This window comes from Muntiacus reevesi, chromosome 3 (genome assembly GCF_963930625.1).
Source record: "Muntiacus reevesi chromosome 3, mMunRee1.1, whole genome shotgun sequence".
Taxonomy (NCBI): Eukaryota; Metazoa; Chordata; class Mammalia; order Artiodactyla; family Cervidae; genus Muntiacus; species Muntiacus reevesi.
Window position 1 is genome coordinate 169951754 of NC_089251.1, and position 26521 is coordinate 169978274.

A 26521-nucleotide genomic window follows, 5' to 3' on the forward strand; every position below is an offset into this window, starting at 1 on the left:
CCATTTCCTCTGCAGGTATTGGCGCTGTAAGACTCTCTCGTAGCAGCACAAGCAGTCAGCTCTCAGCTCCCCAAAGCAGCTGCAGGAGGGAGAGGCAGCCCCAGGCACCATTCCCCCGGACCCCGGTCCTACAAGGGCTGATGCCTGGGCTCTTTCTGGTATCGTCTTGGCCAGTCAGCCTTCTCTTCCTGGATTAGAGCTGAGCTCCTGTTTGTGCACCTTACTATCTGGGGTACTGACTTCCCAAACCAACCAAAGTGAAATATAAAATATGAGCTAATGAAGTTAAAATAGATCGTTGAGCTCAGCCGCTCAGTCGTGTCTGACTCTGCAGCCCCGTGGACTGTATCCCACCAGGCTCCTCTGTCCACGGCACTTTTCAGGCAAGAATACTGGAGTGGGGTTCCATTTCCTACTCCAGGGTGTCTTGCTGACCCAGGGATCAAACCCGAATCTCTTGTGTCTCCTGCACTGGCAAGTGGATTCTTCACCACTAGCACCATACATCTTTAGAGCATCCATAATAATATTCACCAAGTAAATTCTTCAATGAAAGAAACCCACTAATTTAAAAAAGGACTCTGTCAATTTCTTTTTTTTTTTTTTTTTCAAAAAAATACAGTATTCCTTCCAGTTCACAGAAAATGAGGTGAAAAAGTATATGTTATAATTCCCAGTTCTGGTGTCACATATTCTACAGTACTTTTGGAAGCATCTTTGTTATGATCAAGGAAATATCTGTAAATATGTAGACATCTAGTTACAGAGGGAATTTTTTGGTATAGAGAACACTGATTTTACACATTGAGTTTTGGCATTGGAGAAACAGTTCCTCCTAGCATTCATAGACTTTGGTTAAAGACGTGAACAAAAAGTGAAATAAGTAGGCACTGTGTTGGTGAATGAATGTCTGGCTCCTCTACCTCCGTGTTACAAACCTTCTTAGGTTGAGTTCTTTCTTGCCGGAGAGTTGTGATTCACAGTTGTATTTTGCTCATCAAAAGTGTTCTTTCATTCCAGGAGATAAGAAGTGGTATTACCAAAAAAGGGGAGACTCTCAGCTGGCTGAAATCCAGGCTTAAAATTCTGATTGAAGTGTCTTCTGAGGATGAAGCCCAAAAGCAAGGAGATGAGCTGGCAAAATTATCTAGTTCTTTCAAGGCTCTTGGAACTTTGTTGTCAGAGGTAAACTATTTATTCACACTCTAAATGGAAGCTCTGGATGAAGAGTCTGGAAGGTTCCTTTGGGTTTCGGTCTAACAAATAATTTTATTTGAAATGTGTATTAATAGTTTAAACCGAATGGTTATAACAGACACTTATATATATGAAGATTGGTGGGGAAGATGAGCAGAATCTTTGCTTTGTGGTCTGTACCATTATTGGATATGTTATTAATAGTTCAGGTTCACCACCTATATTTAAAGGGCAAAGCTTCTAAATCCATACTTTTACTAGAAGCATTATTTCATGGTCAGTTTCAGGTAAATTGCAGAGGTTAAGAACCCAGGTTTGAGAGTCAAACAAGCCCACAGGTACAGTTTAACTCTGATACCCCATTTCCTACATCACCATGAGCTTAAAATGGACAAAAATACCCCAAAAGTTAACTTCAAGAATTGAATGCAATACTGTATGTAAAGCACTTAGTAAAGTGCCTGAAGTGAAGTAAAAGTCACTCAGTCATGGCCGACTCTTTGCAACTCCGTGGATTAAATAGTCCCTGGAATTCTCCAGGCCAGAATATTGGAGTTTGGGGTAGCCTTTCCCTTCTCCAGGGGATCTTCCCAACCTGGGGATTGGACCCAGGTCTCCTGATTGCAGGCAGATTCCTTACCAGCTGAGCCACAAGGGAAGCCTGTACAGTGCCTGGAACAGAGTAGATAAGTGACGCTGTGCTGTGCTTGGTCATCTCTGACTCTTTGTGACCCCATGGACTGTAGCCCACCAGGCTCCTCTGTCCAGGGAATTTTCCAGATAGGAATACTTGAGTAGTATTTCCTACATTTCCTACTCCAAGGGATCTTCTTGTCCCAGGGATTGAAACTGCATCTCTTGCATCTCCTGCGTTGGCAGGAGGATTCATTACCACTGAGCCACCTGAGAAGCTCAAATAACTGATAGCTAATAATAGCAACACATTCATGTTGAGCCAGCAGGCTAGTAAAATCTCTTTTAGGCAAGATCTACTCACTTTAAACTTCTTTATATACATTTCAATGTTTATAGTTCTTTGTATACTATACAAGACCATCTATTTCATTTCTAGTAAGGCCACATTTGGCTTCCCTGGTGGCTCAGTGGTAAAGAATCTGCTGGCAATGCAGAAGTTTTGGGAGATGTGGGTTTGATCCCTGAGCCGGGGAGATTCCCTGGAGGAGGGCATGGCAACCCACTCCAGTATTCTTCCCTGGAAAATCCCATGTACAGTGGAGCCTGGCAGGGTACAGTCCATAGGGTCACAGAGTCAGACACGACCAAAGCAACTTAGCATGCACGCACAAGGCCACATTTACCCTTAGCAAGAATATTTGTACTGACCAAGTTGTCCTACAAATCTGATGACTTTGTATTTGGGAAGATAACGTAAGAATGTAAAGTATAGCAAATAGTTATCAGGATTTCTTGAAGTCATTTACAAACTTGCATAGAAAAAATAATCATTTGAATGACTTATAGTTCCCTGATTCTGAAAGATCTGAAATTTTCTACAGATATTCCTAATCTAACAGTTTGATTGATTTTTCATGAAAATCTAGGTTGAAAAGATGTTAAGCAACTTTGGAGACTGTGTCCAGTACAAAGAAATAGTCAAAAGTTCCCTGGAAGAGTTAATCACTGGCTCTAAAGAAGTCCAGGAAGAAGCTGAGAAGATCTTGGACACTGAAAATTTGTTTGAAGCACAACAACTACTCCTTCATCACCAGGTAGAATGCCTCTTTACTCTGGGGCATTTATGCAAAGTCGATTAGTTACTGAGTACCAGACAGATGAAGAGTAAGGCAATCCACTGACTTGAGCAGGGAAGATGGGGAGCTTGGGACGGAACTCAGTCAAATAGTTAAAAGAACTTGGCATGTCTGTTCTCTTTATTAAATATTTAATATTTCAGAATATCTTGCAAGAAAAACCCTTAGCCAGCGTGATTTGATGATACCAAAATATTCAAGGAATATTGTGGAAGGAAAATTGATTTAGCTATGAAAACCTTCATAAAACACTAAATTATCCTTTTCTTAATAGAGAAGGAAAGCATAAACAAACCATCTCATATTTGAGATGATTATTATGTTATAATCTTTGATCTTCAGTTTACAACTATGAATACATCCTGGTTTGGGAAATTACAACATGAAGTACCAGTCCTCTCTAAAGAGTGTGCTCCCACAAAGGATTAAAACTGGAACTAAAGAAGTTCTGGAACGTGTATTGATAATTAACAGTTTTAATCAGCTTTACTTGTCAAATTCAACAGAAGTGAAAGTATGATTCAAATTAATCTAATGGCAGAATTTTAGCTAACTTAATGTATAGGAAAATGTTAAGTAATTGTCTATGTAATAATATATCAAAATGGAAGTTGCATTGAAGTAGTTTTAAAAGAGCAGCCTTTAGACTTCAAAAAAGTGCTTAGTGGTATATTGTTCTCAATCACTCGTAAAAGTGTTGTTTGGGTTTCAGTTTACTTTAAATCAGAGAAATATGAAATTATAGATATTCACAGTCATATATTAATATTAAAACTCTTCATTTCTTGAACCAAGTGCTTGGTTATATGGTATGTTTACTTTGTGAAAATCCATAAGTTGTATTTTGAGATTTGTGTATCATTTTTGTGTGTACATCATACTTCAATAAAATATTTATTTTAAAACACACCTTTCCTCAGATATCTTAGCGTATTAATAATTCTGAATATACCCTGGACTTAAATCTCTTCATATTAGTATTTTTACAGCATGATTGATTTTTAAAAATTGGAATTAGGGCTTTGTGTTTTTAGGCAGAATATAGTTCTTCAAGGAGAGTTATGTCAAATGAATAGTTTTGCCAGATTCCATCTGGGGTATTGCACAAAAGATTACATGTTGTCTAAATCTGCACACAATTAAAACACTCAGGCCAAATTAATGATGTTGTTTCCCATTAAAAAGCATAAAATATTAAATAATGCCCATCTTTGACTATCACGGAGCCTTCATTACCATCTTAACTCTCCATCTTAAGTTTAAAATGCAGTTTAGGTCCCTGCTCAGGAGATTTTACCTTTCTGTACCTCCATTATAGCGTGGGTGTTTATGTCCCTACTTGGTTGCTTAAGAGAGTTAACATTTCTATCCATCTGTTGAACAAATGCTTCCAGCAAAAGACAAAGAGGATCAATGCAAAGAAGAAGGACGTGCAGCAGCAGATCGCGCAGGCTCAGCAGGGAGAAGGCGGGCTGCCCGGGCGAGTCCAAGAAGAGCTGCGGAAGCTGGAGAGCACCCTGGACAATGTGGAGCACAGTCGGGAGAAACAGGAGCGCCGCATCCAGGTAGCAGACCGGAAGTTACATCATAGGCTGCACTAACTTCCGGGTCACAGGTTACCGCTCCTACTAGCGCGAGCCAACATGTATTATTCCTGCCTCTGAGGTGCCAGCGCTCTGTTAAACACTTCCATGAGTGATCTCTTTTAATCATAGCATCAGCTTTGTGAGATGGGTACTGTAATTAGCACATTTTCCAAGAGTGGATGCTTAAAAATAGAGTTTGAGGATTTTCCCTGAAATCAGAGAGTAGCAATTAATAGTAAAGCTAGGATTTGAATTCACTCTTGTCTGAATCCAGAAATTTGCTGCTGGATAATTTCACTTTTCTGGACAGTGTAACAGTCATATCTTTATGATTTATTGTGCCTTTAACACATACAAGTTAATGTGTTCTTGGATTTTTATTTCCACCTACTGACTGCCCACTCCTCTTCCTGTGTCTCTCTCTCTCTCTCTCTCCCTTCTTTCTGCTGTCTCTCCCTTCTTTCTTTTATCTTCCCTTTAATCCTTTATTTTCTTGAGACATATTGAAGGGTTTCTCTCCTTTGTCCCCTACCTACTGTTAAGTAATATCCTTAGATTCATAGGACTTTGTAGCAGATAGAAAATTTCGAGTCCTAGGCCACATATCCTCTTTTTGAAGGTGAACTGAGACTCAAGAAGGTAAATTCTTAAAAAAAAAAAAAAAAAAAAAAAGAAGGTAAATTCTTAAAAAAAAAAAAAAGAAGGTAAATTCTTATAGAGGGTGCAAGGATGATCTTTAGTCCGTGTAGTCATTTGACATTGGAACTGAGAGTTAACTGGAAGTTCACAGCCTAACAAATAAATGAAAATGTGACTGTATTTTGTGAGGCATTCTGATAATTCTTAACATGATATATTGTTTGTGTTTTCAAATTCAGGTCACATTAAGAAAATGGGAGAGATTTGAAACAAACAAAGAGACAGTGGTCAGATACCTTTTTCAAACAGGTTCCAGCCATGAGCGCTTCTTGAGTTTTAGCAGTTTGGAAAGCTTATCTTCAGAATTGGAACAGACAAAGGTATATTGGCAAGACCATATAGTCCTTTGGTACCCTTAATTCCCATGAAAAGCTGTTTCTTCTTCATCATGTCATTAATTATTGTAATTATTCATTCAGTCAATTCTTATTGTTTATGGTTCATTCTTCAATACATTGGTCAAGTTACTCTGGGGAATGAAAAATAAGATAAAAACATCAAGATGTGAGAGCAAGTTTTCATTAAAGTGGAAAATGATTAGTTTCCTAGTAGATGGAGAAAGTTCTCAAACCTCTTTCTGTAGGCAGTGATACTTTTAACTGAACTTTGAAGGACAAAGGAGACAGTAAAGCAGAGTATGGGGCAGAAAACCAGCATTCCTTGTAACAGGAAACGCCATGAAGTATTAAAGTGTGAGAAATGGGAATTTGCTGTTGTAAAGCAGAAACAGGGAAGTGAAGTTTTAAAGGAAATTTGGACTACATCACAAAGACTCTTGAAAGTCTCTAGCATTACTCTCTACCCTTAAAGGTTTGTAAGAAAGAGAGTCACATGACCAGAAGAGCTGAACTTTAGGGAGATGAGTTTTTAAGCTGGTGTAGAACTTTGAACGGGTAGAAGTCTGGAGTCATGGGTTCTAATTATAAAGTCATTCATTGCTTGTGTACATGAATAGGAACATGAATTAGGGTAATGGGGATGGCAATGGATATATAAGGACAGATGTAAAAGGGACAGAGTGAAAGAAGAGAGGATGATACCCAAGGTGCTGACCCTGACAGAGATAATGGTAGCAAGACAGGAAACTGGATTAGCTGTTAGTAGAGGAAGATGATAAAGTCACTATTTGCTGATCTAATTAGTTGATGGCTATCATTTTCTTTAATCACCAAAATAGTCCTTAGAGATAGGTACTGTTATTAATCACATTGTATAAATGAGAAGATATAGGGTACAAAATTGTTACTGAATTTATCCTAGATCTTGGGATTATTAATTGGTGAGGTTGGGATTCAAACTCAAGAGCTCTGAGTCTAGAACCCATATCTTCATATATAACTGTATTATATTTTCACTAAAAAAAAAACTGAGCTACTTTACTGATTGTTTATATATGCTGCTGCACAAGTGTATGACAGCTGAAATAATTGTTCTCTGTTTCTTTGTTTACTTATTGTTAACACAGCTTTCATGCCTGTTGTAATCCTTGAGTGGCTCTGCTGAGGAACTTGAGGGTTTTCTGTCTGCCACTGCGTGTTTATAGCAATGTCATGTTTAGTCTTCATAACAATGTTTTACTGTTGAGGAAATGGGAATTCAGATTTATGTGGCTCAAACACCTAAGAGTTATATGGCTGAAGACTTAGCTGATGTCAAAATCCGTTATCTCCTGCTGCTTCCTGCTGCCACTCATGTCTTCTTAGGATTTAAAGATAAAGCCTTGTAACAGTATTCTAGTTTTATTTAATTTGGTTTTTGTCAGCATCATTCTGTTCTTCAGATTTCTCTGCATTGTGCTTTCCCCATATATAGTTCCCACAAAATGCTCTTCAACTGAATGTGTATTTTTGTTGTTGTTCAGTTGCTAAGTCTTGTGTGACTCTTTGAAACCCCATGGACTACAGCATGCCAGTCACCTCTGTCCTTTACTATCTCCCGGAATTTGCTCAAATTCATGTCTACTGAGTTCATTCTGCTGTCTAACCATCTCATCCTTGGCCACTCTCTTCTCCTTTTGCCTTCAATCTTTTCCAACATCACGGTCTTTTCAAATGAGTCAGTTCTTTGCATCAAGTGGCCAAAATATTGGAGCTTCAGCTTCAGCATCAGTCCTTCCAACGAATATTCAGAGTTTATTTCCTTTAGGATTGACTGGTTTGATCTCCTTGCAGTCCAAGGGACTCTCAAAAGTCTTCAGCACCACAAGTTTTTAAAGCATCAATTCTTTGGAATGTATATAAGCATTTTCAAACGTAGCTCTGCTTTCTCCATTTTTTTCTGGGTTCTGAAAAACACTAGGGGGAAAAACACTATTTTACACTTCTGATTTTATTCATGGGGTTCTGCTATTATTCACAGTTTCACAGTTGAATCTGCAATGACTCTGAGTTCACATATAGTGATAGCATTTAATAATTTAGTAGATGCTTATAACCACAGAATTTAATGTTGTGACAGTACATACTGTATTTTAGGATATTATAAATGTCTCTGCCATAAGGAAGCTGTACTTACTGGTTTTTTATTCTTCAAATTGCAGGGTACTTCTCTGAAGTAATGTTGATAATTTCTATGAGGACGTTAAATCTTTCAAACATGAAGATGCAATAGTATTATGTAGTAACTATTTTATATTGCATTATGTAATAATTCTGAGAGGTGCTATGTAAGAAAAGGCAGCTATCAGAAGTTTGATTTTTCTAAATAATTTACATTACTTATTTAAGAGAGAGGAGTTTATGATCAAAATGTAAACCTTCTCTGATATAATCCAGGAGAAGAAATGAGATGCCAAGTTACTCAGACTTGTCTCTGGGTTTATCTTTCTTAATTCAGTATTCAGTAGATTTACCTGGCAAAATTGTGACAACTAAAATTTACTGGTACCTCAAATATATTAATTTTTGAATTAAGGTAGTTCACTATTATTGAAAATCAGTGTGTGAACTTCATAAATGATTTTGTCCTCAACCTTATGTGATGGACATAGAAAGAATGATAATAGGTACGTGTCAGAGTGCCAGGTACTTAAAAATGAAATTACTAGTGAAATGCTAACAAGGACCTTAGAGAGAATGGTGTTGCTATCTGAATTTTATATAAGACAGCCTGAAAAATAATTTGCCAGAGTCAAACAACTAGTAATTAGCAAATCCAGAATCCTAATTTGGGTTTGACTGGTTCAAAATTTTTCTTCTTTCCCTTGTGTAGTATGTGGATATATGGTAGATAAGATTTAACAGCATCAAGATCAGTTTATAGCTCTTTTCAGAAAGCTAGTTAACAAAATGTTTCTTTAAAGATCAGTGATACCCTGTATTGACCAAAATATCCTTCAATTAAATAAACAAGTACTCATAGGCACCGGAGAAGGCGATGGCACCCCACTCCAGTACTCTTGCCTGGGGAATCCCATGGACGGAGGAGCCTGGTGGGCTGCAGTCCATAGGGTCACTAAGAGTCAGACATGACTGAGCGTCTTCACTTTCACTTTTCACTTTCATGCATTGGAGAAGGAAATGACTACCCACTCCAGTGTTCTTGCTTGGAGAATCCCAGGGATGGGGTAGCCTGGTGGGCTGCCGTCTATGGGGTCACACAGAGTCGGACACGACTGACATGACTTAGCAGCAGCAGCAGCATTCATAGGCGCCGGTCTAGAAGTCTGTTATCTTTATGACCAAAAAAAAAAGCAATCACTGTTGACCATTGCCTAACTAGCCTGCAATAAGCTGATATAGGCATGTACAAGTTAATTATCATGCAGCTAAGACTTTTAAACAGTAAACACAAACCAAGTGACCGTGGAGTCAATTTTTTTGGGGAATTGTTGGATAAATATGAAAGTAGTTCTCAAACTATGAAGGTCTGGTTGTGGTATCACTTATATAAAAGGAAAATAATTTAACAAAGGGTCTATTTTGGCCATAATGAAAATGTCTGTTTTATTGATAAAAGTATCATATGCCAGTATTCATACATGTTTGAATCTATCTATTCATCTCTCCATCTATTCTGGTGAGACTGTATGTTCAGTTTATTTGAGGGCAGAGTTTAACAGAAGAGGCTGCCTTTACAATTATAATATCTTTTTTTAGGAGTTTTCTAAACGAACAGAAGGTATTGCAGTCCAGGCTGAGAATCTTGTAAAGGAAGCTTCAGAGATCCCACTTGGGCCCAAGAATAAGCAGCTGCTTCAGCAGCAGGCCAAGTCCATCAAGGAGCAAGTTAAAAAATTAGAAGACACCCTTGAAGAAGAGTATGTGCTTGACAAGTCCTAGACTTTCTTCTCTGAGATTGTTCCATAACGCTCTTTCCTGTATATTGTATTCAAAACATTCTTTCAAAATCAAAGTGTTTGTGTATTTCAGCATGTTTTGAGGAAGCAACTTGCAGTTCAGAAGAAAGCACCGGCAATAGAGAATCCAACATCTATAAGTGAGGGATGTGGTTTTTGCATTGTAAACTGATTCTGTTCATGAGAAAGCCATATCTATAAAATTCAAGTGGCCTTCGTACACTGGAAAGGAGAATCTCAAAAAAGAACCAAGATTTAAAAAAATTTTTTTTTTTTTACTGTGTTTTTCTGCTGTCACCAGTTAGAGGGAAGGGTAGATTTTTGGTTGTGTAGATTCTAGGTCTAAACACATAGACCAAGCATCTCCAACTCCAAGAAGCTCACAGAGCTTACTTACAGTGCCTCAATATTCAAATTATCACTGATTGTATACTATTTCCAAAAATTAACTCCAAAAATATATTTTTAAACATTTAATGTTTAAATTCTAAAAAGAAAAAAATTATAGTTTGGCCTGTGGTATCCTGTTATGTACAAAACAGACACACACACAAATTTGAAGGGGATAAACATATGGCCAATAATCAAAATAATACGGCTTAGCAGTTCTGTTTGAAAGGTTATTTAGTGGCATATCACCAACATGTATTGTTTTTAAGGTATAGGGCATAATTTCTAAGATGGGTTTAAAATGCAAAATTTGTTTTTAATACCATGAATATCTTAAAATTAATGTTGTACATTTATCTAAACTTTAAGATTTGTTAAATAATTTATTTAAAACAAATTATGACTTAAAACTTTAATATTATCTATTGGGTAGAAATAGTAAAACAGTTTATTAGAAAGGAAACTACATCTATCTATATTAGAAATATCCTTTTGAATCTGTATTTCATTAACAAGTTGCAATATAATATAGCTTGCATTACCTGTGCTAATGAGAACATAGGTATATCCAGGGTATACATTTGAGATTGCAATATTATTGCATTTGACAATCATTGATGCCATTGTATTTTCCTTGATGTCTTCAAGTGCCTTTTGGTAAACAGGGAAATTCTTTTTTTTAACCCGAGGACTTAATAGTTCAATGATATCCTCTTAGTTTCCTAGTCTTTTTCTAGACTGAAAGCCATAATCTCTTGTGGTAGATATGTATAACTACCACATGGTTATATATACATAATTAATACAAACTGGGAACCTATAGTTGAAATTTTATTCACTAGATTTATTACAAATAAAGCCCAAGTTGTCTAAAAGCAGTTAGGGTGCTCATGTACAAGAATTTATAAAGTCTTTTGGAATCAAGATCATCCAGACTCTAAGAATAGCTGAAATTGTGATAGATAATGGATTGCAGGCTTCACTCTAATAATAGAAACAGTTTCCTGCATGACAGCATGGGATTCAGACTACAAGCTCTATCTTGATTCATAGAGATGTATTTCAGAAAGATCTTTGAGTATAAAGCATCAGTAAACGTCTCTCCTCTAAGAGCAAAAGGACCATGTTGGCAAAAGTGGGACTGTTGAAAACATTATGTGCACTGTAATCAAGGCGGGCAATTTACTAAAATAAGCCTTGGCAACTACTGGTCACGTGCAGTGTTTAACTAGATTATACCTGGATTCAAACCGTTTGAACCCAGCAGTATTTTCTTCAAAGCACAGTTCTGTTCATGATATAGAGTAGTGCTACCTCATTCTCAGAGGAGACAGGAAGACTTGAGGACCGACTAATTCAGGTCAAAGGTGCATTTTTTCCCCCCTGTTCTAATAGTTTCAGCTTCAATGTGGTCACAAATGTCTTCACTATCCTTTCACTTGGTGATTTAAAGGGAAATGTATTTTTCTCTATTAAAATACTGCATTTTATTTACTTAATTTGGTTAATTTTAGTATTAAAACCATGGAAATGGTGAAAAACAAGTGGGATCATTTTGGCACTAACTTTGAGACCCTGTCCGTCTGGATAACTGAGAAAGAAAAAGAACTCAATGCCTTGGAGACGTCATCATCTGCCATGGACACACAAATCAACCAAATTAAGGTGACCTGCTCACAAGTTACATTTATAATCCATCTCTAGCTTTTAAGAGCATCTTTCTTACGTTTCATCAAATGCTATATGACCCCAGGACAAATCTTTCATTGCTATGTGACTCTATTAAAATTAAATTTACACAAAATGCCGAACTAAAAGGTCTTGACTGATACTGGGCAATGCTTAATAGATGGAATTATGTATTAATACTGACTGACTTATGCTTTCAAAGTCATTCTTGTGTGCAATATCATTAAAATGTTTTTATGGTTACATTATTCTTTTCCTTGATTTTGAATTAGCGCCATTAGAGTCCCCTGTTGATGGATTTATATGCCATGAAATATATTCATCATCTACAACCTTACTTTGTAAGAACTAGTCTAAATATCTAGCTTAAGTATTAGTAGCATTTACCCTCACCAACCACAAAGAAGGGTTCAAGAAATTGCTTTCCTTAGGTGAAGCAATCAGATTCCATTGCTTTAAGGCTGGCATTTATGACACCTTTGGGGGCGTGGACCGAGATGTTCTGATATGCTATCCCACAGTTCTCAGATAACCACGTGTTTAGACTATCATCATCCACTTCATTCAAATAGCGTACCAAAAAAATGAGCTGAAAGAAATGAATTCTGAGTGTTCATTTCTCTTTCTTCTGTGCTAATTTTACACAACACATTTTCAAACTCCAGCCACTTCTTTTTCTATCTCAGCTCATTTTTTTGGAATGGGAAAACCCTCTGCCATTTCATTTGATTAAATATAGTAAAATGAATAACAAGGTGAGGGAACATTTCACATTATGACTCAGAAGAATTCATTGCCATGTGCATGGTGGGAGGTGCAATATGGTTTAGCTAAGATTACATGTGGGACAGATTGTGTTTCAAACATCTTCAGCAGTCAAGGGTACACGGAGTTTGGTGTCTGCAGTCTAGCTTACGTCCTATGTGATAGACTAGGAAAAACAGATACCCAGCCATTAAGGAATATCCAAGAAATATGTTTAATTTTTAAAAAACTGTAAAGTTGCCATTTAATCATTTTCACTAAATCCTAAGGAAATAAACAATAGTCCATTTAAATAGTTTCATCTCAAAATTTTTCTTTCAAAAACCTTTGACATAAACCTTTTTAACTTGTTTATCTTTTCTATAAAGTCACTTTTCTATTTTTTAAACCTTAATTCCACAATTTCTGAACTACATCAGTAATCGAAAGCATCATATTGTTACTCTTTAAGAAACAAAATAATCATGTATTTTTTTTTAAGTGTATAAGCATTCAATTGTGGATTGCCCTGCCATCAGGCTGAAAATACACTTTAATATTCTGATATGGCACTTTGAAAACTATCTAAAAATAAATAGGAATAACAGGAAAAAAATATATTTGTTAGAAATAAGCAAAGATAAGAGTTGAATTCATTGTACAGTGGAATTGGGGCTCATAAGTTCATGTTCTATTTCCAAACAGAAGACTGGGTTATAGGAAATATTCAAAATATGTTAATACTTGTCATAGTATTTTCACTTTAAAACAGTTTTAGGATTAAAATTAATAACGCATTTGCATGTTACCATGAGGATATCTATAATCTCATTTTTGTTCTTTATTACATACTGTTCCAGATTGACTAATTTCTTATTCATTCCTAATTGATAACTCAAAAATGATAAGAACATTCACTGGGTTCATTTTCCATCTTCTCTTCTTGAACTGGAATTTTTTCTGCCACAACCCAGCAATATAATTATATAGTTAGCATCTATGAATTTGTTAATGGCATGTATTATGCTGAAAACTAAAAATTTTTATCTTAACTAAGATTATTTCACTAAGGTGTTGGAAGAGCCTAGTACAACTATTAGTACATAAAAAACTCAAAATATATTTGTTGAATTTTTGAGTAACCTTTCCAGAAAAATTATCTTAAAAGACAGCAAAACAAAGAAAAATTGTATCAATGCTCAAACAACAAGCATTCATTAGCTATATCACTTTAGTCACAAACATAAAAATACAAACAAATAAATGATGTATCCCTGGCACTAATCTGATGCCAGTTATTTCTGACTGTCTTATCTAGACAGAAGTTATTTCTTACTCTGTTGCTTCACCTGGACCAAAGTCATATATTTTTCTGGGGTAACAGTATTTTCTATTTAAACTATTTGGCACTGAACCTTGTCTGGATGTTTGGCTTTATTTTGATAGAATTATTTGGATTTTTTCTCAGAGAAATAGTTTTTCTCTTATACATAAATAAACATCTATGTTTATAAGAAACCTCTGTCCCCAACACACACACACATGCATACACACACACACACACACACACACACACACACACACACACACACACACACACACACACACACACACACACACACACACGCTCAATTCTTTAGCAGTTTTCAGTCCTTTTCCTGTGTTGACTCATAGATAAAATGCCCTCCTGCCCCAAACAGATATCATAGTCTGTAGGTTCTTGACCGTCAAGTCCATAGCTAGTGAATAAAACAGTGATTCCCAGAGTGGATTCCCTGGGTCAGCAGCAGTGTATCACCCCAGACGTTGTACAGATGCAAAGGGGGCCCCACCTTAGACCCAGTGAGTCTGAGTCCCTGAGGGTGGGGCCAGTGACCCTAATATATTCCGAATTTGGACATCATTGGCATAAAGATTAGTTGGTAAACTTTAGAAGACTGGGTTTAAGTAGGAGCAGAATCAGAAAATATTTTAGTTTGGTAACATATGAAAAACTAAACTACATTCTAGGAAAATTAAATGTGTATCAATATTAGCATTCCTTTGAGTTTGGGAACATAATGCTTCCCAGGCCAGTTGGTCAAAACTCTTTGACCCACAGGATAAGAAGAGAACTCTGCGTATATTCAGACAGACAGTTAAGAGTTCCTGGGACATGTTCCTGCTTCCTTCACTTCAAGCAGGGTGGATATTTCTTACTCTCCATCCAGCGAGCATGGCCACCATCAGGGTGTACCTATCCTTCCCGAACAAGGTCGGGAAACCCATGGTGTGTGTTTGTAGCTGCTCTACAATGGTGCAAATATGTTGAAATGCCAGTCAAGGAAAATTTTGCTGATTTTCTCTCTGCAGATGATTGTATCATTTCAGGAAGGCAAGCTTGCTCAGCCTACCTTGTCATTTTTCTTGTTTTAAATATTAGGTCATGATTAAGGAAATAGAAAGTAAGATCAGCAGTATTACAGGACTAGAAGAAGAAGCTCAGTCTTTTGCTCAGTTTATTACCACTGGAGAATCTGCTCGCATCAAAGCCAAGTTAACCCAAATAAGAAGATACTGGGAAGAGCTCCGAGAACATGCACAGAGTCTGCAAGGAATAATCCTGGGACATTTATCTCAGCAGAAGAAGTTTGAAGAGAATCTTAAAAAGGTAAGAATTGGCCCATTCCTGCTAAAGTTACCTATTTCACGTTGCATTTTATAAATCACCCAGAAATAATGGAATAAGGGAAAAAGACACAATTTGCCAATTCCTTACTAAGCTGTCAGTGATGACTGAGTTTATAATTTATATGTAACATTTTGGGGGGGAATATAAAACTGCCATTATATATTGTTTTTAGAAAGATATTATGACTTAATTACATTTCTTTCAAATAGTAGGATACATTGATTTTGGGATTCTTAAAAACTTATTTTATCATCACGTTGAAAGTTATCCCAAAGAAATAAGCATACTGTTTCCCCAGTAACCTTTTCTGCATTGATGTATGTCTTCCCCACCATATTTTCATATTTTACCAATGTTTTAGATCCAGCAGTCTGTGTCTGAATTTGAAGATAAACTTGCTGATCCAGTTAAAATATGTTCTTCAGCTACAGAAACATACAAAGTTCTCCAAGAACATATGGTAATAGCATGTTTCAGCATTTCTTCTTATTTATCTGCTCAGAAATGTGATAATTCCTGTTTGAAAAGAAAACAGTAAATATTTTTATGACAGTCATATTTGAAAAAAAATTGTATGTTACTTGAGGAATAATATGATAAAAAATATTCACTTCATATAACACAAGAAATTTAACTGTACAAATAAGTTTCATTAAAAATGTATATTAAAAAGTAGTCAATTAAGATATATTTCTCTCGTAATTAAAACATGTAGCTTTTTCCTGTAAACAGGATTTATAGCTTTAATAAATCCTGTTACCTCTTGCCAACATTATAAAAAATGAAATGTGCAGAAAAATATGCATATATTTGCATAACAGATTTCAGATTTTAACCCACTACAGTCAGATGTGCAAAGACTATGTACTCACTGATCTTTTCCTCAATGGCTAGCTTTTTTGATCTGGTCCCTGAACTGGTAACCACTGTGAAAGTGAAGTTGTCCAGTCATGTCTGACTCTTTGCAACCCCATGAACTATAGCCTTCCAGGCTCCTCCATTCATGGGATTTTCCAGGCAAGAATACTGGAGTGGTTGCTATTTCCTTCTCCAGGGGAGTCTTCCCGACCCAGGGATCAAACCTGGGTCTCCTGCATTGCAGGCAGACTCTTTACAGTCTGAGCCACTGGGGAATCCCAACCACTGTGAGATATGTTGCAGAGCAACAGATGCTTCTGGCAGAATTTAGAGGAAGGAACAAAACAAAGAAAGGTAGGCAAAGAATTACTCAAAAGAAGTGTGTTAATTAATACACAAAGTATGCTGTGGTTGTTGTTCAGTCGCTAAGTCATGTCTGACTCTTTGTGACCTCACGGACTGCAGCATCCCAGGCTCTTCTGTCCTTCACTGTCTCCCAGACTTTGCTCAAATTCATGTCCAACAAATATATATATGTGTGGATATATACGTAGCACACACATATATATACATATAATCCCTATCATGCGTACATGCATGAAAACATATATATAAATAATAACAAACAGTTGACAAAAGCACAGCTGGAATGGCAAGTGGAATTTATATCACTTGAATTTTTATGGTAAGAAATTCATTATTTTGTTACTTATACAATTTTTTAAGAAATAAGTCCCAAATGAGGAAAAGTAGGAAAATTGGGTTTGATGGAATTGTTTTAACAGGCAACTAAATTAACAATTGAGTGCCAGAAAGAATAATTTTTTTTTTTTTTTTTAACATTGGATTTTCCTAAACCAAGTTGTTTTTCTCTGTCTTGACTTTTTGAGCTATAGAGTGGGGGCTAACGAAAGAGCATACCTCTTAGGGTTCTTCTGAAGAGTAAATGAGTTAATGTAACGTAACGTGCAGAACACAGTGCCTGCCACATTCTCAGTTACCCTCGTTGTTGTTATCATGGATTCTTGACGTCAGCTATGTCAGTCATAACTTCCCATAGATATTTTTAAATAAAATTACAGCATGTTGCGTGTAGCTCTTGTAAATCAGGAATAGTATTTTTAAATACTTGTGCTATAACATGAATAACAATTTTCACATATTACCTAAATCCTTAAGGGAAAGTTAAAATTATCCCAATAAACAGGGACAATTTCTTATTTGGGGAATAGTTTCCATTCTCATCTTTGACTTCTGCATTTATGAAGTAATTGTCACTCTGTCTTGCTGAAAATCGCACACAGAGACATTTTTTAGTACCATGGCTGTTTATTGTGACATTGGGGAAATGTTTGGTGATAACCGGTCTCAAGGGAAGATGTGGGTCTCCTTTCTTGATGCTGGGACTTGATGGCACTCTTTGGCCCTCGCGTCAGGATCTCTGTCAGGCCCTGGAATCGCTGACCAGCACGGTGGCTGCCCTATCAGCCAGCGCCCGGAAGGTATCCAACAGAGACTCCTCCATCCAGGAGGCTGCAACCATGCAACGGAGCTATGAGGGTTTGCTGGGTCGGGCGAAGGACAGACAGAGAGAGCTGGAGAAGCTGCTGGCCTGCTGGCAGAGGTGAGCGGCCCTCCTTCTCCCATTGGCAGCCAGGGTATCAATAGCTACTCTTTAGTGGAAAATTCTGAATGTTGAGGGATGAGAAGCAATTATCTCACATGTAAAACTCCTCAACTCGTGTGCCGACCACAGGAAGACAGCGATCTTCATTATAAGATGAAGTCCCCTAGTTGTGGAAAGGATGCGTGTCTGTCTTTACACATGACACAGATCTAAGCACATGGGCGAGTTCATACACAAATACCAGAGGAGTTTTTGGACATTCACCCCCAGAAAAAGACAACCAACACTGTGGTGTTTATCATGGTTAGTGTTGAACTCCCCGACTTCAGAAAGGTTTAGTTTTCGAGTATGATAATTTCGCAAGACTTTGTTTCTTATCTCTGCTTTCCGTAGGCTAGAGAAAGAACTGTCGACCTTTTTGACTTGGTTAGAGCGGTGTGAAGTTATAGCCAGTTCACCAGAAGCCGACATTTCTGCGGACAGAGTCAAGGTGGAGAGTGAACTTCAGTCAATACAGGCAAGTTCAAGGAAGTGTGAGGAGAAGGAAATGCTCTTTGTCATAGTTGCATTGTAAAAGCAAAATCAAGAACCAAACCTTCTCTCCAACTTAACTTCTTTTCATTTCGTGATCCTGAAGAGGAGAACTGCACTGACCTGAAAGACAAAGTGACTTTGTGATGATCAGTTTCCACAGTGTATTAGAAAATCCTGTAGCATAATGGCTGGCACTTGACTATAAATTCTCTGGCAGGGGAATTGAAGGAGAAATGGGTAGAAACATAGATGAAACAAGGTTGACTCTCAGTGAGTAATTTTTATTTTTTTTTTTTTTTTTCTGTCTGCACTGCACAGCATGTGGGATCTTAGTTCCCCAGCCAAGGATCAAACCCCCGCACCCTGCAATGGAAACCCAGGGTCTTAACCACTGGAATGCCAGGGAAATCCCTCAGTGAATAGTTTTTGAAGTTGGGTAATAGCTATAGCCTTTCTACTTTTGTATTTGTATAAATTTGGGATAAGTTGTTTTTTTGAACAAAAAAATAAGAAAGAATACAATGTAGAAAGAAGTCACAATAGTGATTATTTTCAAGCAAGACACCAAAAAGTGAATAAGCAAAGTACAGGAGGTAGAAAGACAAAGAATTCTAGCTTATTACATCCTTTAAGAAGTCAACTTTTTAAACTTTAAAGAATCTCTCAGTATTATTGAAACTACAGACAATGCTACTGATTTCTGGAGATTCACTTGCTTTAAGTGATGCTATCTGTGCCAGAAAATTCGACAAGCAAAACTGCTTCAACAAAGAGATTTATTGTGTAACAGATTTGCACCCCAACTTTCTCTCTTTCCCTTTTGTAAAACACTTAAGAGGAAAATGGATTCTTTTACTTTTCATAATTTCTTCTCTATAAACTCCATCAGTGCACATCTGTAGCTTCTGGTGCTATTCCCCCAACTTCAGATGTTCTTCTACTTTGAATTTGAGAGTTTCCTATACTTTTGATTCTCCTGCCTTTCTAGTTTATTAAACACAGTTTATTAGTGCAGTAGTTCTGCATTAATCTCCCCTAAAGTCCCTGCTCAGAAGTCTCCGGTGACTGTCCTGTCTAAGAATAAAGGGCAATCTGCAATCCACAAACTGGTGTTTATCTTCTTACAAATAGAGTGTGGGAAGCCATTGCTCCTGTTCATAAAATTATCTGCCCGTATCAAAATGTGTTCTTATGTGTCTCTAAATGGAAAACAGGTCTATGCAAGTTAGAGAACCACAAAGGGGGCTGCAAGCCCACATCCAGGAACTGTGTTAGCTAAGTTGTTCCCTGCCCCAGTCTGAACCTTCCTTGTACGTTCTGACCTCCTGGCCTCATGTCCTTCATCTTGCTCAGATTCTGCTTTATTATCTTACCTGGCTTCCGTAGACAGTCCTTCCTCTGATACCTTTAGCAATTTTGCTTTTATCACACATGTGACCTCCCTGCAAAGGGGAAAGAGCATCATCTATGTGCCATGCTGTATGTGCCTTCCTGTTCTGTTGTATGAAAGTAAAATGAAGAGTCTTTAAGCTCCCTGCTTTGGCCTAATGTCATCTGTAAACCCAGAGACACATTATGTTCCCAGTTCCTAGAATTGCACCTCTTCATTGTTAGATATGCATTGTTTCTCTTCAGCAGTAGTTATTCTTTGATTCTTTTCCCCCACTCAGTTTCTTTATTCTGAAAGAAATTCTACAGCTTCTAAATTTGCCTAACTTAATATAACTCAGACTGTTGGAAAGTTAATTCAGGTTTCAGAAGCATTTTTAACATTGCATTAGAGGTTGTGCTGTGTGTGCTCATTCGCTGAGTCCTGTCCGACTCTTTGGGACCCCATGGGCCAGGCTCCTCTATCCACGGGATTTTCTAGGCAAGAATACTGGAGTGGGTTGCCATGTCCTTCTCCAGGGGATTTTCCCAACCCAGGAATCTAACTTCTGTCTCCAGTGTCTCCTGCATTGGCACATAGATTCTTTACCCCTGAGCCACCTGGGAAGCCGTGCATTAGAGGTTAAGTGCATCCAATTCTAAATCAAGGGATAAAAACTCTTCCTAGCCTGACCTCCATTTTGCAAGAACACAAAGCCTTTGGACCTATCATGTGGTCCTTCCTGGTCAGTCTTGTTAGGATGAGATCTGTAGTCCATTCTGTTTTTCTCAGGTGCTGCAAAATGAAGTTGTGGCCCAGGCTTCCATCTACAGCAACCTGTTGCAGCTAAAGGAATCCCTCTTCTCAGTAGCCTCCAGAGATGATGTGAAAATGGTGAAACTACAATTGGAACATTTGGATGAGAGATGGAGAGATTTGCCCCAGATAATTAGCAAAAGGTTGGTTTCCAAAAAACTTCTAATATAGCTCATTTTTTAAAACAGTGAGCATATAAATTAAGAAAGCTTAGCTTTGTTTGCTTTTACTTAACCCCATTATTTGAGCATAAAGAGAAGAAAGCTAATCATCATTTATAAATCAAAGTGCTTTATATTCATTAAATTCATTAATGCATTAAAGTGCATTATAAATCAAACTAGTATTTCAGATGACCCTCAATTCAAAATTTTAGTCTTGCAATCAAGGCAAATGATCAAATTAGTTGAATGATATTAAAGAATGTAGGATTACTCATGTTTTAATTATTATTGTTCAAGTTGTTTATATATAGGAGAAAAATGGTAAATAAAATTTTACCTCACATGATATTTCTCAACAGAGGATATGCATTTTTCCCATTTCATTCCAGTATTATAGAGAACAGGAAAATTATTATTATCATATTAAAAGGAAATAAACATGAATTAAATCTTAATTGACTGGATGGTTAACATTGACATCTACATATTTTTAATATGCCAGAAAACAAGGTTTTGTCTTAAATTGGTATTGATTACCCATGTAATCCTGAAAAAAACAGTTAACCTTTTTAGTCAATTTTCAGTCAATTTTAATTTATTTTTTCAGCAAATATTTACTGAGTTTTAATGAGTAGTGCACTTTTCTATGTGCTGAGGTTAGCAATGAAAACAGAGTTCTGCTCTTTACCTCTGTGGGGCTTGTATTTGATCCATTGTCTACTCGTTCATATATTCAATTAGCAAATGTTTATTGGGTACCTGTTGAGTATGAGACAACATATCAGACACTGAAACCATAAAAATAAGTAAAACCTGAGGGCAAGTATTTTATAGATCAGCGTGGAAACAAGAAACCCAATGAGAGGGGAGCAGAGGATATTACAGAAGCCAAAAGGACATTTGAATGGGTTCATGAAAGGCTGACGAAAGGTTTTTGGTGCCAAACTCTTGAAAGATGAGTAACTTTCTACAAAATACAGGAGGATCTGCCCTCCACCTCCCTCCCAGAGAAAAAGTAAAGGATTTTAAAAATGATACAAATGTATGAAAGCAATCAAAGTATAATCTATGCATGTGAAGATAACATGTAGAAAATTTTGTAAGGATTAAAGCATGAAAGTCTATTTAAAGAGTTGAACTTTGGATATGAGCCATTGTAACAAATATATTTTATTAAGGTGTTATTCTTTTTTAGTTAGTTCGTTACTTAATTTTGGTTGCGCTGGATGTTCACTGTTGCCCGAGGGCTTTTCTCTAGTTGCAATGAGCCGGGGCTACTCTCCAGATGCGGTGTGCAGTCTTCTCACTGCGGCAGCTTCTCTTGTTGTGGCTCTCGGGCTCTTGAGCTCAGGCCCAGTAGCTGTGGTACACAGACTTAGTTGCTTCACAGCAGATGGAATTGTCAGGGACCAGGGATCGAAAGCATGTCCCCTGCATTGGCAGGCAAATTCTTATCCACTGTACCACTATGGAAGTCCTAAGTGTTATCCTTGGGCTCTGAACTCAGATCACCTATTGTTTATCGATCTAATTCACTCATTACACAAGCAATGACTGATCCCTGACCCTATCCCAGGTACTTTTCTAGGTCCTGAGTTTATAGTAGTAAGCAAAGCAAGACCTGTGTCTTACTGGGTGAGGGGGAAGATAAATAGATCATTAATCAAGAGAATGAACCCATTTCAAGTGGTGTTCAGTAATATGAAGACAACAAAATGGGATGACATGGGAGGGGCCATAGACTGGGTGGCCAAGCAAAGCCTCTCAGAGGACTTGACATCAGATTAAGTTCTGAATACTATGTATGAGGCACGTTCGCGGTCCTTGGGGCAAAGCATACAGGCAGAGGGAGCAAAAGGGCAGAGGCTCTTAGGCAGGAATGAGCCGGGATATTAAGGAACCAGAGATGAGTGAAGCATGGGCAGCGCTGTATCAGATGAGGTCAGAGAAGTTGATTTCCTGGGATCCCTTGCAGACCACAGTAAGGAGCCTTGGAGTTTTGCCTTCTTGTGTGCAACAGGAAATTGCCCCCATGTTTAAGCTTGGCAGGGGATGTTCTGTTACCTATAGAGTGGACAGTAGGGAGGCCACGGTGGCAGGAAGGAGGCTGGTGTTGGCGGCTGGTAGAGGCAAGAGATAAAGAAATTTAGGCCAGGGTGTAGAAATGGAGAGAAGAGCTGGCAAGATCAACACAGATCAGACGTGGTGGTAAAGCGACAAGGGGGTGAAGAGTGACTCGTAGAATCATCTGGGTGGATGGTGGGGACGTTAACTGAGATGGGGAAAAGTGGGAGAGAAATGGGGCTTGAGAAGTAGAAAACATCAAGGGTTCTGATCTGGCCATGTATGACAGCATTACTTTTGCCCTTGATTAGAAACATGTCATTAACTTTTTCTGCCCAGATGCAGGGCATTTTAACGTTAACACTTTTCTGTACGTAGGATTAACTTCCTTCAGTCTGTGGTCGCCGAACACCAGCAATTTGATGAACTGCTGCTTTCCTTTTCTGTCTGGATTAAGCTGTTCCTCAGTGAGTTACAAACTACTTCTGAGATAAGCGTAATGGACCATCAAGCAGCTCTTACACGGCACAAGGTAAAGTGTGTTAAGATTGAAGAATTTATTCATGAAATAGAGTTCTTGAATTATAAAGGGATGCAACATTAAAGAACACTTGGCAACAATTTAACTTCTTATTAATATGCAAATGTTTCAATAATTGAGTATATGGGTCCAGACAACATGTGATGCAGATAAATTAAACACATAAAACCACTTCAGATAAAATAGGCAACCACTTTAAGAGACTGCTCCTTCAAAGTAGAGCAAATGATTTCTAGAGTGAATGATATGAAAATGTTCATTTTTAAGCTTCTATTTTGCTTTGTTACAGTGCTGAAAACTAATATTGAATTCTGATGCTTTAATGATAGAGTTTTTCTGAATTACCCTTTAGCTTGAAAGTTATTTAAAATTCATGATTTATTTTCCTTATAATTTATGTAAAACAGCTGTTGAGGCATCAAAAAATAAAATATTTAATAAGATTCTGACCATCAAGCACTGGGATAGTTGGACATAAGCTATATAATAAGTTTATAACAACATTTAGTAATAAAACATTTAATATTTGTTGAATGCTAACTCTATGCTGGGTTTGCTAATTGATTTTACCCGAAGGAAAAGTACTTTATCGTATCTTCCTGTTACAAGGCAGGGGTGCTATCTTCCTTAATGATTTACATTTCAAAGAATGGCTCCCCCAGTCCCTGAGAAGATATTCTGAGTTGTAAAATTGGCCAGTGGCTTTAAAAATATTTATCTCACAAAGGGGCAGAGAGGGAATTTGTATATTTTCTAGTGTAAATGCTCGAAGAAGCCCTTGAAAGTTTAGCAGCCAAGCTAAGGAGAACAGGGTTAATGTTCATCTATTCCTATACTCCTTCCCTATAAATTGTTGATATTAGCTCTAATCATAACTATAAATGCTATAATTTGTATATAAATATATTACTATAATATGTAAAATGTAAATATATGTGTTATACATAATAGAGCTTAGCTCTAATACATAAATATTATAATTTGCATATAAATAAGTTATTATAATATATAAAATGTAAATTTAAAGTGTTGGCCAAAAAGTTCATTATGGGAAAACCTGAGTGAACTTTTTGGCCAACCTAATATAATATGAATCATAGATCATAGAGCTAATTCCATAAATCAGTAATTCTAAATAAAATCTAATGAATTAATTCTAAAGTAGAGCTAATTCTGTAAATATTTTAGTTATATTCTGCATATATATGTATAGGTAAATAGCTTCCCAGGTGGTGATAGTGGTAAAGAACCCACCTGCCAATGCAGGAGACCTAAGCAGCGTGGGTTCAATCCCTGGATCAGGAAGATCCCATGGAGGAGGACATGGCACCCACTCCAGTATTCTTGTCTGAAGAATCCTATGGGCAGAGAAATCTGTCAGGCTCCAGTCCATGGGGTTGCAAAGAGTCAGATTCGGCTGAAGTGACTTAGCATGTGGCATGCATGTATAGTTAAAAAAAATGGAAAATTTGGATGATTTTAAAAGTATATATGTGTGATGTATTTACATACATCACACATATATATTTGTTGTTGTTGTTTAGACGCTAAGTCATGTAGGACTCTTTTGTGACCCCATGGACTGCAGCCCACCAGGCTCCTCTGTTCATGGTATTTCCCAGGCAAGAATACTGGAGAGGGTTGACATTCCCTTCTCCAGGGGATCTTCCCTACTCTGGGATTGAACCCATGACTCCTCCATTGACAGGCAGATTCTTTACCACTGAACTACCTGGGAAACCCATATATAATTTCTTTTAACTATTCCTGTCCATGGAGTAATTATTTTCCGTGGAATGAATTATTTCCAAATGAGAGTTGTGTTTTATGTGAGACATATAGAGAAGCAAAACAGGAGAAATTTTAAGAATGTTTCTACAAGATTCACCGTAGTTGACTTTTAAGTGCTATGCCGTCCGTTGCATTTAAAATGTGTCTTGACATCACAAATCTGTACCTGTGTGGGTTAAGCACTGCATCTGGGAAATCACTAGCTCTCTGCTCTTTCAGGACCATGCGGCGGAAGTGGAGAGCAAGAAGGGAGAACTGCAGAGTCTGCAGGGTCACCTGGCGAGGCTGGGCGCCCTGGGCCGCGCCGAGGACCTTCACGTCCTCCAGGGCAAGGCGGAGGACTGCCTGCAGCTGTTTGAGGAGGCCAGCCAGGTCGTGGAGAGGCGGCAGCGCGCCCTGTGCCAGCTGGCCCAGTTCCTACAGAGCCGTGCCTCTCTGTCCGAGAGTCTCCACCACCTGAGGCAAACAGTGGAAGCGACCCACAGTATGAACAAAAAGCAGTCCGACTTATTAGAAAGGGACCTAAACGACGCTACTCGAAATGTGAAAACACTGGAATCCGCTGCCATCAGTCTCGACGGCCTTCTTACCAAAGCCCAGTACCACCTGAAGAGCGGAGCTTCTGAGCAGAGAACGTCCTGCAGAGCCACCGCGGATCACCTCGGCGTGGAGTTAGAGAGGATCCAGAACCTTCTGGGAACCAAGCAGAGCGAGGCGGACGCCCTGGCGGTGTTGAAGAAGGCCTTCCGAGATCAGAAAGAGGAGCTGCTGAAAAGCATCGAGGACATTGAAGAAAGGACTGACAGAGAGCGGCTGAAAGATCTAACCCGACAGGCGCTTCAGCAGAGGTGAACGGCGACTGCCTGGAAGCCGGTTGCCAAGAGTTAATTCCCTTGCTTTTCATTTGTTCTGGAATTCACTCTTGTGCAAAACCATAACAGTACCATGTTGAGTTACTTGTTTCTAAAATGTTCTGAGGGACTTCCCTGGTGGTCCAGTGGTTAAGACTCCACACGTCCACTGCAGGGGACACAGGTTTGATCCCTGGTCAGGGAGCTAAGATTCCCACTTGCCACAGGGCTTGCATATATGTGAATGAGTGAATGAAAGTCACTCAGTCGTGTCTGACTCTTTGCAACCCTATGGACTGTAGCCTGTCAGGCTCCTCTGTCCATGGAATTCTCCAGGCAAGAATACTGGAGTGGGTAGCCATTCCCTTCTCCAGAGGATCTTCCCAACCCGGGGATCAAACCGAGGTCTCTTGAATTGCATGCAGATTCTTTACCAGTTTAGCCACCACAGGATAAAATTAATGACTATTTTAACACTTAAGAAGTACTAAAATGTCTTTGTTTTCCTTAAGGACTTTCCTAAGAGTTATATATAAGCCATTTTGAGATCTTATTTACAATAGAGTATATTGATGATATTATCTATTTTTAAGCAGTTTTTAGCTAATAGAAGAAAGGACCCATCTTCTTTAGCAAGAATGACAAGCTGAGGAGAAAGGAAGTGAAATGGATTTGTTATTCTGGTGGTAAAATATGAGGAAATTTTTCCCAGTGGCTTCTAGCCTCTGAGAAAGTACTGGAGTGAGTTCATTAGTTGACAGTGAGTGATAGGAAACTGTGGGTAGAAAATGCAGCGAGAAATGGAAAGGAAGCCTCTGGCACTTGGTAAATGATATGCTGCCATTTGAGATTTATATTCGT

The 26521-nt window shown here is 37.9% G+C and overlaps 1 protein-coding gene across 9 annotated transcripts in view; it reads left to right on the plus strand.

Moving 5' to 3' along the window:
- The window catches only part of SYNE1 (spectrin repeat containing nuclear envelope protein 1), a 471391-nt gene that overhangs the window by 174086 nt on the left and 270784 nt on the right, over positions 1 to 26521 (plus strand). For all 9 annotated transcript variants that reach the window (XM_065931098.1, XM_065931099.1, XM_065931094.1 and 6 more), the window contains 13 exons: positions 1021 to 1185; positions 2760 to 2927; positions 4364 to 4534; positions 5434 to 5574; positions 9352 to 9512; positions 11456 to 11606; positions 14797 to 15024; positions 15407 to 15505; positions 17340 to 17527; positions 17924 to 18047; positions 20226 to 20392; positions 22856 to 23009; positions 25029 to 25657. In XM_065931098.1, the coding sequence (XP_065787170.1) occupies positions 1021 to 1185; positions 2760 to 2927; positions 4364 to 4534; positions 5434 to 5574; positions 9352 to 9512; positions 11456 to 11606; positions 14797 to 15024; positions 15407 to 15505; positions 17340 to 17527; positions 17924 to 18047; positions 20226 to 20392; positions 22856 to 23009; positions 25029 to 25657 (2546 nt within the window). The remainder of the gene's footprint in view (positions 1 to 1020; positions 1186 to 2759; positions 2928 to 4363; positions 4535 to 5433; positions 5575 to 9351; positions 9513 to 11455; positions 11607 to 14796; positions 15025 to 15406; positions 15506 to 17339; positions 17528 to 17923; positions 18048 to 20225; positions 20393 to 22855; positions 23010 to 25028; positions 25658 to 26521) is intronic.